Consider the following 18,401-nt stretch of genomic DNA (forward strand, 5'->3'; position numbering starts at 1 on the left):
TAGACGGATCTACCGACACCCCCTCGGTATTAATAACATGTCCTAGAAACTGTACCTCACGCAGCCAAAAGGCATATTTTGAAAACTTTGCGTAAAGTCTCTCACGCCTAAGCGTTTCAAGCACTTCATGCAAGTGACATTCATGATCCACTTCGTTCTTGAATATACAAGAATATCGTCAATAAAAACAATCATCGACCTGTCTAGCATTGGTTTGCAGACGCGGTTCATAAGATCCATAAAAGCCGCAGGTGCATTAGTTAATCCGAAAGACATTACTAAAAACTCGTAATGCCCATAACGCATTCGTAATGTTGTTTTCGGTATATCTTCTTCTTTTATTTTCAACTGATGATAACCCGACCTTAAGTCAATCTTCGAAAACCAACTTGTGCCTTGTAATTGATCGAACAAGTCGTCGATCCTAGGAAGCGGGTATCGATTCTTTACCATGAGTTTATTCAACTCCCGGTAATCAATGCACATTCTCATACTTCCGTCTTTCTTCTTCACAAATAATACTGGCGCTCCCCACGGAGAAACGCTCGGTCGAATAAATCCTTTGTCTAAAAGGTCTTGTAATTACGACATCAACTCTTGTAGTTCCGACGGCGCTAATCGATAAAGAGCCTTGGCTACCGGTTTCGCGCCCATGACTAATTCAATACCAAACTCCACCTCACGCTCTGGTGGTAACCCCGGTAGATCTTTCAGAAAAACATCTTCAAATTCTCGTACAACTGGTACATCTTTGATTTCTGGAGCCTCTTTTGTCGAATCATGTATGTAAGCCATATACGCCTTACATCCATGTCGAACCAGCTTGCAAGCTTTGATGAAAGAACAGATTATAGGGCTGCAGCTTTTCTCCCCATAAATAGTAACATGTTTTCCGCTTGGAGACATTAGTTGTATCTCTTTACGGTTGCATATTACTTTCGCGTGATATCGAGCTAGCCAATCCATCCCGATTACCACTTGAAATTCTCCCATTGACATGGGAATTAAGTCAACAAAATACTCTTCATCGTCAATGCTCAGTTTACAATTCCAACACATATCACAAACAATAAAACTTTTATTATCACCTATTTCTACTTCAAGTGGTATAGGTAATTTTGTTAACGTGAATGTAGGGTGTTGAACAAATAGATGTGATATAAAAGATCTATTTGAACTCGTATCAAATAAAATTTGTACTGGAATTGAATTTACAAGAAATATACCTGAAACAACATCAGGTTCAGTTTTAGCTTCAGCGGCTGTCATGTTGAAAGACCTTGCCCTTGCTTTCTGAGCATCAGGCTTTGTATCAGTGGTGTCTTTGGTTCCCTCTAACTCCGGGCACTCAAACTTTTTGTGTCCCGGTTTGTAACATTTAAAACATACCGACACCTTTCCCGGGCAATTTGCAACCACATGTCCCATTTTGCCACAAGTAGGACATGGTTTGTTTTTTAAATAGCATTCGCCCTTATGATTCTTTCCACAAATTTTGCATGGAGGTATCCCCCCTTTGTTAACTCCTTTCTTTGGAGCTTCATTTAGCTTTTGTTTCTTTGCGGGATTGGGTTTTTATCAAACACCCTTCGCTCACCCCTTTCAATCCGCTTTTTTAGCTCAATTTCCCTTTCACGTGCGGCATTCACTATCTCTGTAAGATGCCCGTATTTTGAAGGAGTCATAAACTCCCGATACTCCGCTCAGCATGTTGTAGTAGTAATATATTTTCTGTTCTTCAGTCTGAACCAACTCATCGCAAAACCTGAGCTTATCGAGAAAGATTCCTGTAATCTTCTCTATCAACTCACCATTATGCCTTAGCTGAATAAACTCTTCTTTAATCCTATTGATTACAGCTTTTGGGCTATGATGCCTAAGGAACGGTGTTTTGAATTCTTCCCATGTCATAATTCTCGTGGCCTCAATTCGATGTTCCTTCTTTAGATTATCCCACCAATCCTTGGCTTGGCCTCTTAACTGACCACTTTCGTATGCCACGAAATAAGTCCCATCACAATGGGTCCTTTCAAATACCCCTTCAGTGTCGCTAATCCATCATTAACAAACGATCGGATCAACTTCACCATGATATAACGGGGGTTTGCATGCCATAAATTTATTATATGAGCACGCTTTCGATTTACCCGCATCTTTCTTTTCATTCATCTTATCGTCTATTACCGCTAAAAGCGTAGTTTGTAGTCTATCATGTAAGATTATGAAAGACTGAATGATCATTATTGAATGGATAGGTTACAATATATAGGGATTACTCATAACCCTAGAAACCTAACTAAGCTCGTGGGACTATAGTCTAATATTCCCCCGCAGACGTAGCGGATGGAACTAGAAGCTTAGACTGAAAACAAAAAACAATAATAAACCCTAAAAAATCTGTCTTCAATTTCGGTCAAAATTCCATAATCTTGCAATCTTCAATCCATATTCTTCGATCCACAATTTTGAATGATCTCGTAATCCTATAAGAGGCAACCAATACGGTAGTGCAGCGGCGGCTGTTAGCAGCGCGGCGGCGGATCGTAATCCTGCAGGCGGCGCGGCGGAAGACCGTAGTCTGATGAGCGGCGGTAGCACGGCGGCAAAGGGCGACTTGACGGAGATGCGAAATCAACAGGATGAGCCGTAGCATCATCTTTGTGGTAAGAGACTGTAAGAACACTGGTGAATCTAGAACCAAAAAACGAAACTTTATTTGAACATGAAACTGGGAAAAAAAAAAAGAAGAACCGGAAACGGGAAACGGAAAACGAACAGCGGCTGGACAGGGCGGCGGTGGCAGTGACGGCACACCGCCCTGTCTAGGGTTTTTCTCAAGTGGTGACGGCTAGGGTTTGGTTATTTGTGTGTGGCACGGCGGAAGCGGTATAGAGCCTAGGCTGGCTCTGATACCATGTAAGATTATGAAAGACTAAATGATCATTATTGAATGGATAGGTTACAATATATAGGGATTACTTGTAACCCTAGAAACCTAACTGAGCCCCTGGGCCTATAGTCTAATATATCAATGAACTGCGGTAGACTAGCTTCTAAAGCTTTTCCGACTTCCTCGGAAATAGTAGCTTTCATCTCTTCAATTACACGTGATGTTGATTCCTTTCCGGTTTCACCGGCCATTTCTTTGACTGAAATATTCACAACAGTTAATCAATAACTATTTAATTTATTTCACCTTATTACATGAAAATTTATATTACACATACTTAATCACAAGTAATGTGTATTTCTTTTTAGGTTCGGTCAAGTACATATCTTGCCTTACCTTTCTTACTTAGTGTATTTCCCCGGGTTCGAGCGTATTCATACACTCCTCCAATACACCTTTCATATATTTTTCATTATCTAATTCTATAAATCTAGACTTATTTATAAATAACTCTTACCGGATGTCTTGATCAAGCTTTGAACCGAACACAATTTGTCTTAACGAGGCTCTGATTACCAACTTGTAAGACCTTTAAAAACATTGGGTAATTTACTTGAAACATATATCACTTTATAAGTATCTTTTACCAAATATCCACAAAACGATAATTTACATGGATTTTAAATATTTTCAACAAAACTACTTCTACTTATTACACATAAGTTTCGTTTCAAAAGGACTATTATAATTGCGGAAGCTTTGACATTTGTGTGTTCGATCCTTTCGGGTACTTGATTATCATCCGCAATTCGCTACCATCACCTATAATCCAGAAATTTTTCAAAACATTAGTCATTGATGTTTATAATGTGTATTAACAAGTACTAAAGTCAAAACACATAAAAGAACAACATTTTTCCAGCTCTATGTAGTGTTCGCTGTACAGTAGGAGTGTTCACTGTACAGTAGGGGTATAACTGAATAATAGGAGTTTTCACTGTACAGTAGTAGTGTTCACTGAACAGTAGGGGTTTTCACTGAATAGTAGGAGTTTCACTGTACATTAGAAGTGTTCACTGTACAGTAGGAGTGTTCCAAATTATTCGACCCGTTTACATTAATGAGGTATAAAATGTATTAATAAGCTCAAAACTTCCATAAGAACCACATCTTATCATCCGTTTACAATACAACACATTAAACTAAAACTCAAGTGCCGATAATAAGGTACATATATCCTAATTTTTTCCGTTTTAACTTAATTAGGAACATTTATCACTTTAACTTACCAAAGTTTAATACTTTGGTGATTTTGACCCGTTTGATTTCACTAGCGAATCCATCGCCCTTTTTGAATCAAGCATATAGTATCCGAGTCAATTTAACCCGGTGAACTTTTAAGTGGAATCCACCACTTTCTTCATTTCTATTTTCTCGACATTTCTACTTTTTCGTGTTTGGATACTACAAACGAAATCCTTCGTTTTTAGTATTATCCAACTTTATAACGATTTAATTATCATTCCACAACTAAGCATAAAAGTACTAAAACAAGATATTACGAAGCGAATAGCTGCGTACCTTTTCAAAGCTTTCCTTTTAAGCGGTTATCCGACCCGCCTTGTCCACTTGAGGATCCACCCAAATCACCTATAAAATTTGATTCGAATATATTGTTTAGAACTCATGGTTCAATATTCGATATCTCATACTCTTGTTTAATCAATTAAACTATTATTTCATACTTTTCAAGTATTTCAATTCATTCAAGCATTTTATCGAACATCTAGTGTGCATACTTAGTATTCTAACATTGTCATGTTCATGATTAATAACTTTAACCTAGTTTAGGCATAGTTATTTGATTCATATATCAAGAAAACTATAATCACACTATAATTTGCATCATAACCATCAATCAACATCCAATATCACAAGACTACATGAATTCTTCACAAAAACCCATATACCCTTATATGACAAGTAATGAAACTCTTGAATTATGACATGAATAAATCAATTCATAGTCTAATACTCCTTCCTAGACTTGTATTCATCAAAATTTACCCATAACATCCATTAACTTGCCACTAATTTCTGTTATGAGAATTCAAAATCTTGCCAACATCATTATATCTAAAAATTTAACATACCTTGTGACCTACTAAGTATAAGGATCACAAATTCAGCCTTGATTCACCTTCAATTGGGTTTTATTTCTTGGATTTTGAGTGAATTTAGAGGAGTTAGGGTTTTGAAAGAATGAGAGTTCGTCCCTGGGTTTCTGATCGTTCTAGACACACACAAAGTGTGTGTCTTTAGTGTTTATCCAGATTTTGAACAAAATATCTTTCAAAATTTACACAATTAGTCCCTCAAGTTTCCAAGTTAATACAATGGTTATAATTCTTTGATTTCCCCATCTTTTAAATTAAGAATTTAACTAGGTTAATTATTCCTAGTTTCGATTCTCATTATTTTATGATTAATATTCCAACTTATACATGTATAACAATATATATAGTTTAATAAATTTAGGGGTGTAACAAATCAGTTGCAGCAGAGACAACCGGAAGATACCCCCTCCCTCCTAGAGCCAATAGTGGGGTCCCTCCAAAACGGTACTCGCCAGAGAGGGAAACCAGAACCTCAAGGTATCCTGTAGCTAATGTAGTTAATGGGAACTTATCTAACAGTGCGAAAGCATTTGTCACCTCTCTATACTCCGAACAAATACCTGGCTTTGTAAAGGAAGCACAAGGTAAGAAGAACTGGAAAGAAACAATGGAAACAGAGATGCAAGCTCTTATACGTGGGAAAAGTGCATTCTCCCAAAAGGAAAGAAAACAGTTGGTTGCCGTTGGGTGTATTCAATTAAGTATAAACCAGATGGTTCTATTGGAAGATACAAAGCTCGGCTTGTTGCAAAAGGGTACACTCAGACGTATGGGATCGATTACTCTGAGACGTTTTCTCCGGTTTCAAAAATGGACACCATCAGAGTCCTTTTCTCCGTGGCAGCAAATGAGAATTGGCCTCTACATCAGTTTGATGTTACAAATGCATTTCTCCGTGGAGACCTAGTGGAAGATGTCTACATGGAAGCATCTCCAGGTTTTTCAGGGGATTTTAAATATGGGGAGGTTTGTCGATTGAAAAAGTCTCTATACGGGCTAAAACAGTCACCTCGGGCCTGGTTTGGAAAGTTCACCTTGGCCATGAAAGAATACAGGTATTACTAAAGTAACGCTGATCATACCCTGTTCCTCAAAAGAAGAAACAGCCTTGTAACTTGCCTGATCATATATGTAGACGACATGATTATCACCGGAAATGATGTGGAAGAGATAGCATGGCTGGAAAAGAATTTGTTTTCAAAGTTTGAAATCAAAGACCTTGAGGGATTTTCATCTGCCAAAAGAAGTATGTCCTTGATCTCCGAGTGGAAACTGGTTTGATTGATTGTAAACCAGCAGAAACGCCAATGGTGGTGAACCACAACCTTCACATGGAACTTAATGGGGAGCTTGCAGACAAAGAGAGGTATCAACGACTCGTGGGCAAGTTAATTTATCTCTCCCACACTCGCCCGGATATAGCTTATGCTGTTGGAGTGGTGAGTCAGTTTATGCACCAACCGCAAGTGGCTCACATGGAAGCTGCTCAAAGAATTCTAAGGTATCTAAAGGGAACTGCATGCCATGGAGTGTTGTTCAAAGCAAATGGACATTTAAATGTTGAGCTTTACACTGACGCCGACTGGGCAGGAGATAAGGGAAATCGAAGGTCTACATCAGGGTACTTTTCCTTGGTTGGTGGAAACCTTGTTACCTGGAGGAGTAAGAAATAGAAGGTGGTCGCTCTGTCGAGTGCAGAAGCAGAGTTCAGAGGCATTGCTCGAGGGTTAAGCGAAGTTCTTTGGATCAGGAAACTTCTATAAGACATTTGTTTCTCTTAAAGGGCAGCACCGAATAAAATTATGTGCGTCAATACAGCTGCAATACAAATCTCAGAAAATCCAGTTCAGCATGATCGAACAAAACACGTGGAGGTAGATCGACATTTCATCAAGGAGAAACTGGAGGAAAGGATCATAGAGCTTCCGTATATATCATCAAAAGATCAACTCGCAGATATTCTCACAAAAGCAGTCAACGGAAATGCGTTTAGTAGCTGTTTGAGCAAGTTAAATATTGGAGATCCCACTACTCAACTTGAGGGGGAGTGTCAGAAAGAAGGAAACAAATAGTATAGGGGCTAGTGTGTAATATGGTGGACTATATAAACACCATCTTTGTATAACCCTAATTTTTAGTACAATACAATCTCAATACAATTCAACCCCCAATTACTGTGTTTGTTCTCTTACTAGACAACAAGGTAGGGCTGCAAATGTATCAAACGTTCGACGAACAGTTCGTGAACAGTTCGGTGGGAAGTTCGTTTGTTTATTAAACAAACGAACACAAACAAGAAATTTCGTTTGTTTAGTTGAATGAACGAGCATGAACAGAGGATGTGTTCGGTATTTATGTTTGTGAACGTGTTCGTTTGTATTCGATAGTTCATTAGTGTTTTTAGTTTTTATATCTTATTTAAATACTTCAAAATTACGACAAATAAAATATTCTGTTCATGAACGCTTGTTTGTGTTTGATGTGTGTCGGTGTGTATATATTTTTTGATATATATTTAAGCCCTTTTTACACTTTTAGCCAAGTTTTAAATTTATAAAACACGATATTTACTAACACTAAACACACATATGGGCAAGTGCACCCATCGTGGACGTAGTATAGTGTTGGTAAGATACCGAGGTCGTCCAAGGACACAAGAGCTTTTAATACCGGTTTATCCTCAACGTCTAATCAAATCAAAAAGTTAGAAAAATGTTTTAAACTAAGAAAAATAAAAACTAACTAAATGCTGAAAAAGAAAATAAAATAAAAACAGATAGACAAGATGAATCACTTGGATCCGACACGTGTATTAGTATAACCTTTGATTATTTTTGCACTTTTGCACTTGTTTAAGAGATTATCTTAGTTATTGTAGTAGGCCCCTTTTTCGGAGGTGACGTTACCCTCAACCCAGTAGTTTGAGTCAGCAAGGATACAATCCTAAAGGGTTGGATTATTGAAAGATAATGAATTAAGTTATTAATGCAAATTATGGTAGGCCCCGCTTTTGGCGGTGACGTTACCCTCGGCTAAGTAGTCTGAGTCAGCAGGGATACAGTCCTAAATAGCCGGGTTATAGTATTAATAGTAGTTAGCTTATGAGGGGGTCAAAGAGTTTGGATCCCCGCCATCCAATACCTATGGGCATTGAAGGAGATCCTACTAAATTTGACCCAGGTCCCAAGCAGGACCTCTAAACGCTGAACAAGGGCAAGACCTTTACCAAACCGTTCCCTTAACCCCCGACCAGGTAGCCAACATACCTCCATATAGACCGTGGAGATATGAATGGTGAAAATCTTTTATTTTATATAGACAGTAAAATAATGCCAAGACACCACGGACAAACGATAAGGAAAGATCACCTTCAACATAAGTAACTAGTTATTAAAGTCATTAATACAAAACCAAATAAAAAGTGCAAAAGATTAAAAATAAAAAGTATTATACTAAACACTTGTCTTCACCAAGTGATGTAAGAGACTTAGGCAAACATGGCCTTGATTGTCAAGAACTCTTACGATCAATCTTGGATCCCGAGACGACTCACACACTCTATGATGGACAATGGATGATGGTGGTGGATGATGGTGTTATGGTGGTGGTGGGTGGTGGATGAAGTGTGAGAGAGGTGGTGTGCCAAGGGATGAGAGAGAATGAAGCCAAGCTCCTCTATTTATAGGCTGAACAGAACGCTGGACACGGCCCCGTGTTCGCTGAACACGGCCCCGTGCCCGTCTGACATTCTCTCTCTTCATTAATTGTAATTGCGAATTACAATTAATGCGCCTGCTGTACTTTCAACACGCCCCCGTGTCCGCTGGGCACGGCCCCGTGGTGAGCAATGGAAGCTTCTACTGGTTTGTCTTTTCTGCTGCTTCCTGGGCACGCCCCCGTGTTCACTGGACACGGGGCGTGTTCAGGCTCTGTTTCTCTTCTCTTTGTCTTGGGAGGTGCCGTTGAGGGTCCGGGCAGTTCACTTTTGTTCCTTTTCTTGTATTTATGGTAGATTTAGTAGTCTTTTTGCTTCTTTTGTGATTTTGAGCTCATTTCATCCTGAAAATACAAAAGGAAGACAAAAACACTCTTTTTCCAACATTAGTACTTAAAAAGGGTTAGTTTTATGCCTTAATTGATGTGTTTTATATGTTGCATTTTACACACATCAAATACCCCCACACTTGAACTTTTGCTTGTCCTCAAGCAAAACTCTTTTAATGTGGCTTACACTCCCAAATGGAATAGGTAGAAGAGAAGTTTTTCAACTTGTCCTAGAGTGTCGGGAATCCAAGGTTTGTATAGGTTCTATTTTTTATTTTATTTACAATCTTATTCGTCATGGTTTATTTTGAACTTTTTCATAAGATAAACTACTTAATTTGGCATAGCATGCCTTATTAAAATTCCATTTATATACAAGTTCACATACCTCACGGGAGATCACTCAATCACTCGGCCGAAGGTGTATATTTAAGTGAATCGCTCGAGAGCTGCACGGATTTACATTTTCCATATGCTTGCCAAGCGATCAATCCTCCTCCTTTTTAACTTTTACCTTTGTAAATATCAAGAGGTCTTTTGGGGTGAAGGCTTGGGTTTAAAGGTGGGTGGTTGGTTAGTGGTTAGTAAAAAGGGCGAAAATCGTAACAAGTGTCGGTTTTCGTAAAATACCTTATTTTTGGTGACATTTATTTTTGAAGTATTTCTCCAAACAAGCTTTTTGTAGCTTACGTTTGTTTTTGACTTCATCATTTTTTTTTTTTTTTTTTTTTTTTTTTTTTGATCACGTAAAGGTATGTTTATGAAAAACCGAGTTTGTCACTAAAATAAAGGTGAAAAAAATGAAAAAGGTTTTTGGTGGGTAGAAAATTGTTTTGGGGGTAATGAAATGAAAGGTTTAGGCTCAAAGGGGTTTTCTAGGGGGATTTTGGGTAAAAAAAAAAATGAAAAATAATGGTTTTGAAAGAAAAATAGTTAGTCCTAATGCCTCCATCATTTACTTACTTGGGTTTAAGTTGGTAAGGACCGGGAATGTATCGTCGTGGCAAGTTCTAGATTTGTAAAGACCGAGCGGCTATTCACACAAGAAACGAAAAATGAGCATTTAATCTAAATATGTGTATTTTTATGCTCAATAAAGGCTCAAAACTCACTTTTTGTGGGAATGGGTTTTTTATGTGACCAAGCATATATAATCGAATTTTAGCTAGACTTGTTATACCGTTTCATAATTTTCTTATGTTAGTTCTTTTTATCACGACGCTATCGGTTGTAAGTTTGTAAAAATATAACCCTTTTATAACTTGTTATTCCCAACTTAAACTAAGACAAGTAAATAAAAAAAATTGAAAAAGTTTTTGAAAAAATTTGGGGTGTTTAGCGGTTCCAATAGAGTTTTGTGTAAGGCTTGTTTTAGGATTTTGCAAAATTCCAAGGTTTTAGCATCCCCCCCACACTTAAATTACACATTGTCCTCAATGTGTCCAAAAATAGAGTTTTTGGTTGATTAGAATATGTAAAAGTGTGTTTAAAAACAAAGATTTGTGTTACTGGCACTCTGGACACGGCCCCGTGTTGACCGGGCACGGCCCCGTGGTCAAGTGCCAGTAACAAAAATTATAAAATTGAAACAGAAGCCTGGACACGGGGGCGTGTTCGCTGAACACGGCCCGTGTCCAGTTACCTGAACTGGGTGATTTCCTGCAGGGGGCTCAGCACGGGGCCGTGTTGGTTGGGCACGGCCCGTGTGGAGCCTTCTGTTATGGAGATTTTTGTCGGTTTGTTCTGTTCTTCTGCATGGTTCCATTTTTTCTCGTTCCCTTTTTCATCCATTACCACCATGAGTCCATAAATCATAAAAACCATCATAACATTGCTAATAGAGAGATTACATAAATATAGTTAATTAACTAAGGGGTACGTAAGGTTATCATAAAGGTTCTACTTATTTAGGAAAATTTCGGGAATAGCTTCCCGATGTAGAAACATTCTTCAGCCCATGGCTCCTAGGTTCTCACTCAAAGCCATTCTTCTATCTCCCTTGGGAGGTAGAAGGTAGCTTCATTCTCGTCGGTATCTTGAGGAGGAGCGCTTACCGGGACTCCTTGCACTACCCTTGGTTGCGATACTTGGTGCAAGGCGTGCCATTCTGCTGGGATGATAACCTCGGGTACCACATTCCACGCCCTGTGTGTAATCACCGGAACCAAAGGCGGGGAAGCAAGAAGGTTTATCCTTTGGTGCAGAAGGTTTACTTCTTGCAGGCAGCCCTCCAAACTTATCGTTAGATGATTAACGCGATCCACCAAAGCTTCTTCTACACTTGTCAATTCGTCCACGGCTTCCCTTAAAGCGTAAACGTAGTTTACTAGGGAATCCTCTGCGGTGGACGATCTCCTTCCATTTCGGTTATTCCTTGAAGATGCTCCGCTGTTCCGGCTGGCCATTTTCTGCGAAATAAGCCGAGGAGCTAAATTTTTGCAAAACAGTACCTTGAACACGGCCCCGTGCTCAGTGAGCACGGCCCCGTGTTCACTGTCTGCAGGAATTTTTTGTCTAATGGTTCTAGGTTTTTAAATTATTTCCATATACTTTTGTCGTGTTATGAGCTTAGATAATTTAAAAACACAGTTATGGAACTAACTTTAGACAAGAATCCATAGCGAAAATTCCTACAAACCTTGCATAGAAGGTTGGAATCATGGGTTTCCAAGCTTCCATGGAGGTAGGGTTTGAAAAATTTTTGGAAGAAGAGGAAATGAACAAAAGTGGAAAAGATAAGATGGTCCTTAGGAACCTTCTTTTGGTACTTACCTAGGATGGTATATGTGAAGATTCCAGGGATCTCTGCTTGGTGGAGTGGTCAAAAATGAGCAGGATTCAGGCTGCATTTAAAGAAAACGACAGCACACTGAACACGGCCCCGTGTCCGCCGGACACGGCCCCGTGTGCAGAGAAAATCCTGACACATTTTGTCCGTATTCTGACAGAATCAGCAGAAAATCTTCTGAGCGAACACGGGGTCGTGGTGACCGGACACGGCCCCGTGTCGGAGGGCTGTCTCGTGGAGTTTTGTCTTTTCTAAGGCGCTTACTTATATCGGGTGGCTCCTGACTTGTTGGAACAACCCCAAAGTGCCTAAGATACCTTAATTGTCCTATACTAAGGCGAGAACGCAAGAGGTTGTCGGTGAGGGTAATTCCTATTTTCATTCTAGGTGGACAAGTCCAACCCTTTCCCGGGCTCTCGTTAAAGAAGGTGTATGCCGAATCGCTCAGGTCTATGTATGCACCGAACGAGGTCGATGGGGAGTCCTTCACGGCACAATCGGCACAGGGACGACTATCGTCCACGTCTTGTCTAGGAAGAAAGGTATTTTCGGGAGCAACGAGGTTGTCAGAATGCGGTTCCAACATTTCCTCATGGTCATCGTCTTGGGATGGATCTAAGAAATCCTTCCTAAGTTCTTTTGACCAATTTAGAAGTAGTTCTTCTAGTTGAAATAGCTCGTCAAGGAGCATATCTCCTAGAATATCCGGTTGGGCGCATTCGAGGGAGAAATAGTGTTTATTTTTACTTTCGCCCCTCTTAAGGCTACAAGGAATTGGTGGGTCTATATAGTGTGGCCTATAAGTGAGGAAGAAACATTTTAATTCCTCGTGTTCGCCTCCACATATTTGACACCACAAACCATAAGAGTGCCGAAAGTAAAAAGAATCACTATTACTCATGTTTGTATCAGAAGTTACCAACCGCCGGGATCAAACGGTTCTGTTTTCAGCAACTGAATCTTGGGCACGGGGGCGTGTTGAGTGGACACGGCCCCGTGTTCAGCCTACTGTCTGATATAAAACAGGATTGCCAGTTCCAATGATTGGGCACGGGGGCGTGTTCAGCGGGCACGGCCCCGTGCTGAGCTCTGCAGAAGCTGAAAAATCTAAAAAAAATCCTAACAAATTAAAGAAAAATAAAAAGATGATTAGGCCGTTGATTCCTAACTTTCTTAAAATCCTTGTGTCCCCGGCAGCGGCGCCAAAAACTTGATGTGTGTCGGTGTGTATATATTTTTTGATATATATTTAAGCCCTTTTTACACTTTTAGCCAAGTTTTAAATTTATAAAACACGATATTTACTAACACTAAACACACATATGGGCAAGTGCACCCATCGTGGACGTAGTATAGTGTTGGTAAGATACCGAGGTCGTCCAAGGACACAAGAGCTTTTAATACCGGTTTATCCTCAACGTCTAATCAAATCAAAAAGTTAGAAAAATGTTTTAAACTAAGAAAAATAAAAACTAACTAAATGCTGAAAAAGAAAATAAAATAAAAACAGATAGACAAGATGAATCACTTGGATCCGACACGTGTATTAGTATAACCTTTGATTATTTTTGCACTTTTGCACTTGTTTAAGAGATTATCTTAGTTATTGTAGTAGGCCCCTTTTTCGGAGGTGACGTTACCCTCAACCCAGTAGTTTGAGTCAGCAAGGATACAATCCTAAAGGGTTGGATTATTGAAAGATAATGAATTAAGTTATTAATGCAAATTATGGTAGGCCCCGCTTTTGGCGGTGACGTTACCCTCGGCTAAGTAGTCTGAGTCAGCAGGGATACAGTCCTAAATAGCCGGGTTATAGTATTAATAGTAGTTAGCTTATGAGGGGGTCAAAGAGTTTGGATCCCCGCCATCCAATACCTATGGGCATTGAAGGAGATCCTACTAAATTTGACCCAGGTCCCAAGCAGGACCTCTAAACGCTGAACAAGGGCAAGACCTTTACCAAACCGTTCCCTTAACCCCCGACCAGGTAGCCAACATACCTCCATATAGACCGTGGAGATATGAATGGTGAAAATCTTTTATTTTATATAGACAGTAAAATAATGCCAAGACACCACGGACAAACGATAAGGAAAGATCACCTTCAACATAAGTAACTAGTTATTAAAGTCATTAATACAAAACCAAATAAAAAGTGCAAAAGATTAAAAATAAAAAGTATTATACTAAACACTTGTCTTCACCAAGTGATGTAAGAGACTTAGGCAAACATGGCCTTGATTGTCAAGAACTCTTACGATCAATCTTGGATCCCGAGACGACTCACACACTCTATGATGGACAATGGATGATGGTGGTGGATGATGGTGTTATGGTGGTGGTGGGTGGTGGATGAAGTGTGAGAGAGGTGGTGTGCCAAGGGATGAGAGAGAATGAAGCCAAGCTCCTCTATTTATAGGCTGAACAGAACGCTGGACACGGCCCCGTGTTCGCTGAACACGGCCCCGTGCCCGTCTGACATTCTCTCTCTTCATTAATTGTAATTGCGAATTACAATTAATGCGCCTGCTGTACTTTCAACACGCCCCCGTGTCCGCTGGGCACGGCCCCGTGGTGAGCAATGGAAGCTTCTACTGGTTTGTCTTTTCTGCTGCTTCCTGGGCACGCCCCCGTGTTCACTGGACACGGGGCGTGTTCAGGCTCTGTTTCTCTTCTCTTTGTCTTGGGAGGTGCCGTTGAGGGTCCGGGCAGTTCACTTTTGTTCCTTTTCTTGTATTTATGGTAGATTTAGTAGTCTTTTTGCTTCTTTTGTGATTTTGAGCTCATTTCATCCTGAAAATACAAAAGGAAGACAAAAACACTCTTTTTCCAACATTAGTACTTAAAAAGGGTTAGTTTTATGCCTTAATTGATGTGTTTTATATGTTGCATTTTACACACATCAGTGTTCGTTTGTTTTCATTTGCGTTCATTAACTTTAGTTTGTGTTCATCAACGTTCGTTGCTTGAAATTATCAAACAAACACAAACGAACACGAACAAGTTCATTTCCTTAACAAAGAATACAAACATAAAATCTCGTTCGGCAAGTGTTCATGAACCATTCGTGAACAAATATATTTCTTAACAAACGGACACGAACAAGATTTTGTTCATGTTCGTTCAGTTCGTTTGCAGTGCTACAGTAAAAATATATTTATTCTTATGTCCATATTTTATATTCACCAATCATTATCATGAATGTCCAAAACTATTAAATTGTTGAAAAAGTGATCAAGAAAAATGGACAAAAGATGCACTATGATCAATCACTATGCTACACTAAATTGACTTTTGGTCTTGCGTGCCCCATACTCCACGTGTCGCACCATGCCCCCAACCCACGCCCCACCATACCCCACGGTCTAAATGAACTTTAAAAATAGTGATTTTTAACAGTTGATGAGTATAATGGTCAACTTACTTTCCCACTCTCTTCATGAAAAGTTGACAAGTCTCCCTATAAAAATAGCTTTTTGCTTGTTCTAGTAAAAGGGTAAACTATGGAAATAAGTTATATGAATGGTCCTTTATTTGGTCTATGGCAGCAATTTACAGCCTGTACATCATCAACAAATCAGGGGGTCTCATCTTCTACAAGGTAATTCCCAATAATTCCTGATTAGATTTATTATTAGGATCTTGAATAATAATCAAATCAGAAATTGGAATAGGATTATGGATTGCAAGGAAGAATGGACACGAATGATAGCTTGAGATTGGCCAGTTTGTGGCATTCAATGCACGCAATCTCTCAGCAAATCTCCCCCATTCAGGGATGCTCTGGTATTGAACTTCTTGAAACAGATACATTTGATCTCCATTGCTTTCAGTCTCTTACTGGTATGTTCTTAATTCAGATTGGATAGAGCTGACAATTTTTATTACAGTTCTAGAAATCTGTGTAGCTTTTGACGGACACCATCTGTTTATGTTAATTGGGTGGTTATGAATCTTCTACAAAGAATCTGGTTGAGGACTGAGGGAGACAATTTAGCCTCTTGCAACAACTTGCAAGAACTTCTTTGGATAAGGCAAAAAGTAGAGCTTGGAAGTGTTGAATATGATCCCCGGAGCCATCTTTGTTTCTTTAATCATATTACATATCAAGACCTTGTTCTGCTTCTCATACATAGTTGTTAAATTAAAAGTCATCGCTTCTTGCGCTTAGGCACATTTTTTCAGGCGAGGTGAGGCAATTGCGCTTTAATTCTCTAGGTGATGGTTCCGGCGCACATTCCGTTAAGGAAGCAACTTTTTATTGTTATGCGCTACCTCCATGGTAAAATTTAAAGAATTAAACTGTCTACCATTATACTCATCAACTACTGTCGTTAAGGAAGCTACTTTTTATTGTTATGCGCTACCTCCATGGTAATTTTAGAATTCTTTTCCGTCAATAATATGACCTTACTTGCTCTAAATTTTGTATGATACCAATGTGTAAATCATTGTCAACTATGTAAATGTATTTAAATAGTGTACATAAAACCTTTTGTTATCTATATTTACAAGTCTCCCCTTCAATGCGCGTGGATAACTTTGTTATTGACATCAGTACATATATCGATCGATGTGATTTTTAAGATATTTTTTAGTTCTTTACCATGATTCTAATCCCAAAATCTTACATGGCACTTTGGTTTCAAGTTGTTAAGGTAGATTTTGGTGTTGCGAGAGTAAAGGCCCAGACTGGTGTCATGACAGCCGAAACGGGGACATATCGATGGATGGCTCCTGAGGTACGTCTTTTATATAAAAAATCCAGAAAAAAGTAATAGTTGTACTAAAATTATGATACGGGCATGTATGCCTGTTTGACCCAGTTTACCTACAAGAGAGTAATTGGATCAAATTGCCGCCGACAAACCGTTTAACAAAACTGATTGTATTATGAAGTTCCATTTTTTAAATCAATGTTTGTCTTTTGCCTTTGATTTTATTTTAATAATTTACTTTTTTTTTTGAAGATTATTGAACACAAACCCTATGATCATAAGGCTGATGTTTTCAGTTTTGGGGTTGTGTTATGGGAGTTACTAACTGGGAAGGTATATATATATTTTTGCAATGGATCATTTGTTTGGGTTATTATTATTTATGTTAAAGTTGATAAATATATTTTTTTTGTCCAGCTTGCATTGCATATGAGTACTTAACCCCCCTCCAGGCAGCTGTTTGGAAAGTATTTGACTAAGTATCTGATGAAGAAGCGGATGGTGACACGGATATGATGTACAATTATTACATTTTATATGTTAGGTAGTTTTATGACGTGTTTGTGAATTGTGACTTAAAACAAACCCGGATTGTAACGTTTATGCTTATGTTTTTTTTTAAAGGCAACCATTTATGCTTATTAGTTTATGTTTATTTTGTTTTTGTGTGTCGTGAACCGGAAATTGGCAGGTTTGTATTGAAAAAACAAGAAAAACAAAAAAAAACGTTTTTTAAGCATCAACGACGTCAGGGAAATAGTGACGATTGCGACGACAGGATAACAGCGACGATTTATAACATAATATCAAAAGACGGTGTTCATCAAGTTTAAGCCGGTGTTCAAATTGAACACCAAAAGACGGTGTTCATCAAGTTTAAGCCGGTGTTCAAATTGAACACCGTCTAAAAAGACTTGATTTTAAACCGGTGTACATTAAGACGGTGTTCCATATCACCCCGTCTAAAGCTATGTTTTGTAGTAGTGATTGCTTCCTCTTTAATATCACAACCTATGAAGATAAGTAGATAACCTAAAGGAAAATGACACTTAATTTCCCATTAGCATAGAACTCTAGCTCCCACAAAACAAAATAAAAACTAGGCAGAGTTAAAGGTGAAAACGAATTCCCTAACGAAAACGTATTGACAAGAATGATAACTCTGAACCCGAACCCTAAACTCTGAACCAAAAACTATTGAGTACCTATACATGGAACTATTTAATATGATTTAATTTAACCTAACGTTAGACGATATCCTCTAAACGAAGACAAATTTCATCCAATAGATAATTATGATTTTGAAGGAAACAAACAAAGTAAGTCTTAAATTAAGACTAGAAATAGAGGTGTCGTTTAAAGGCCTTAAACAGCCATGAATGACTAAAAACGTCTTAGGGGGAGGGGGCCGTGCGTTATACCATCACGGAAACAATGTTCAACGCGTTATTTCCCACCGCCACTATAAACATCAACGCGTGATACATTAACGAAAACACGTTTCCGTGATTTTTTCAACGCCGTGATGATATTATTTTGTGAGGGTAGTTGTTGGTTGGGGGGGGGGGGAATTGTTGGGTGTGGTGGTGAGTGATAACCACCCCAACTAAAAAAGGTTGTGAGTGATGGAAAAATGGTTGATGACATAGCGGAACTTGATTGGTGTTTGTGAGTGATAGAATTATATCACTAGTGACCACCCCCTCCCCTTGCATCATAGTGAAATCGTGTTTGGTAGTTGGTTTATTTCCCACTAACCACGTGAAGTTGGTTAAAATTTATCA

The 18,401-nt window shown here is 38.9% G+C and overlaps 2 protein-coding genes and 1 long non-coding RNA gene across 4 annotated transcripts; 2 read left to right on the forward strand and 1 right to left on the reverse strand.

Annotated features, from left to right (window-relative positions):
* Positions 1 to 3,480: 3,480 nt before the first annotated feature.
* Positions 3,481 to 5,177, reverse strand: LOC110937019. The gene is made up of 3 exons (XR_002590500.2): positions 5,044 to 5,177; positions 4,472 to 4,540; positions 3,481 to 3,712 (listed from the first exon to the last, which is right to left on the reverse strand). It is a non-coding gene; the product is annotated as an uncharacterized LOC110937019 (long non-coding RNA).
* Positions 5,178 to 6,374: 1,197 nt separating this feature from the next.
* On the forward strand, positions 6,375 to 6,740 carry LOC110908783 (uncharacterized mitochondrial protein AtMg00810-like). The gene has a single exon (XM_022153796.1). The coding sequence runs from the start codon at positions 6,375 to 6,377 to the stop codon at positions 6,738 to 6,740; it is 366 nt and encodes a 121-aa protein (XP_022009488.1).
* An 8,621-nt stretch (positions 6,741 to 15,361) lies between these two features.
* Positions 15,362 to 17,246, forward strand: LOC110937007 (serine/threonine-protein kinase STY13-like). 2 transcript variants are annotated; one of them, XR_004866302.1, is made up of 5 exons: positions 15,362 to 15,500; positions 15,574 to 16,273; positions 16,550 to 16,641; positions 16,870 to 16,950; positions 17,035 to 17,246. XR_004866302.1 is itself a non-coding variant. In XM_035977224.1 (5 exons), the coding sequence occupies exons 1-5, from the start codon at positions 15,441 to 15,443 to the stop codon at positions 17,056 to 17,058; spliced, it is 426 nt and encodes a 141-aa protein (XP_035833117.1). In that variant the 5' UTR covers positions 15,362 to 15,440; the 3' UTR covers positions 17,059 to 17,246. The 2 variants fall into 2 exon arrangements, 1 of the variants encoding a protein (XP_035833117.1); XM_035977224.1 differs by having other exon boundaries at positions 15,574 to 15,742.
* The last annotated feature ends 1,155 nt before the right edge of the window (positions 17,247 to 18,401 follow it).

This window comes from Helianthus annuus, chromosome 1 (genome assembly GCF_002127325.2).
Source record: "Helianthus annuus cultivar XRQ/B chromosome 1, HanXRQr2.0-SUNRISE, whole genome shotgun sequence".
Classification (NCBI taxonomy): Eukaryota; Viridiplantae; Streptophyta; class Magnoliopsida; order Asterales; family Asteraceae; genus Helianthus; species Helianthus annuus.

Bases quoted from the DNA above. Each gene is read 5' to 3' on its own strand.
- LOC110908783 (XM_022153796.1), top strand. From the start codon at position 6,375: ATGGTGGTGAACCACAACCTTCACATGGAACTTAATGGGGAGCTTGCA.
- LOC110937007 (XM_035977224.1), top strand. From the start codon at position 15,441: ATGGCAGCAATTTACAGCCTGTACATCATCAACAAATCAGGGGGTCTC. The intron at 15,501-15,573 runs GTAATTCCCAAT...AAATTGGAATAG, and splicing joins GGGGTCTCATCTTCTACAAG to GATTATGGATTGCAAGGAAG. The intron at 15,743-16,549 runs GTATGTTCTTAA...TTTGGTTTCAAG, and splicing joins TTGCTTTCAGTCTCTTACTG to TTGTTAAGGTAGATTTTGGT.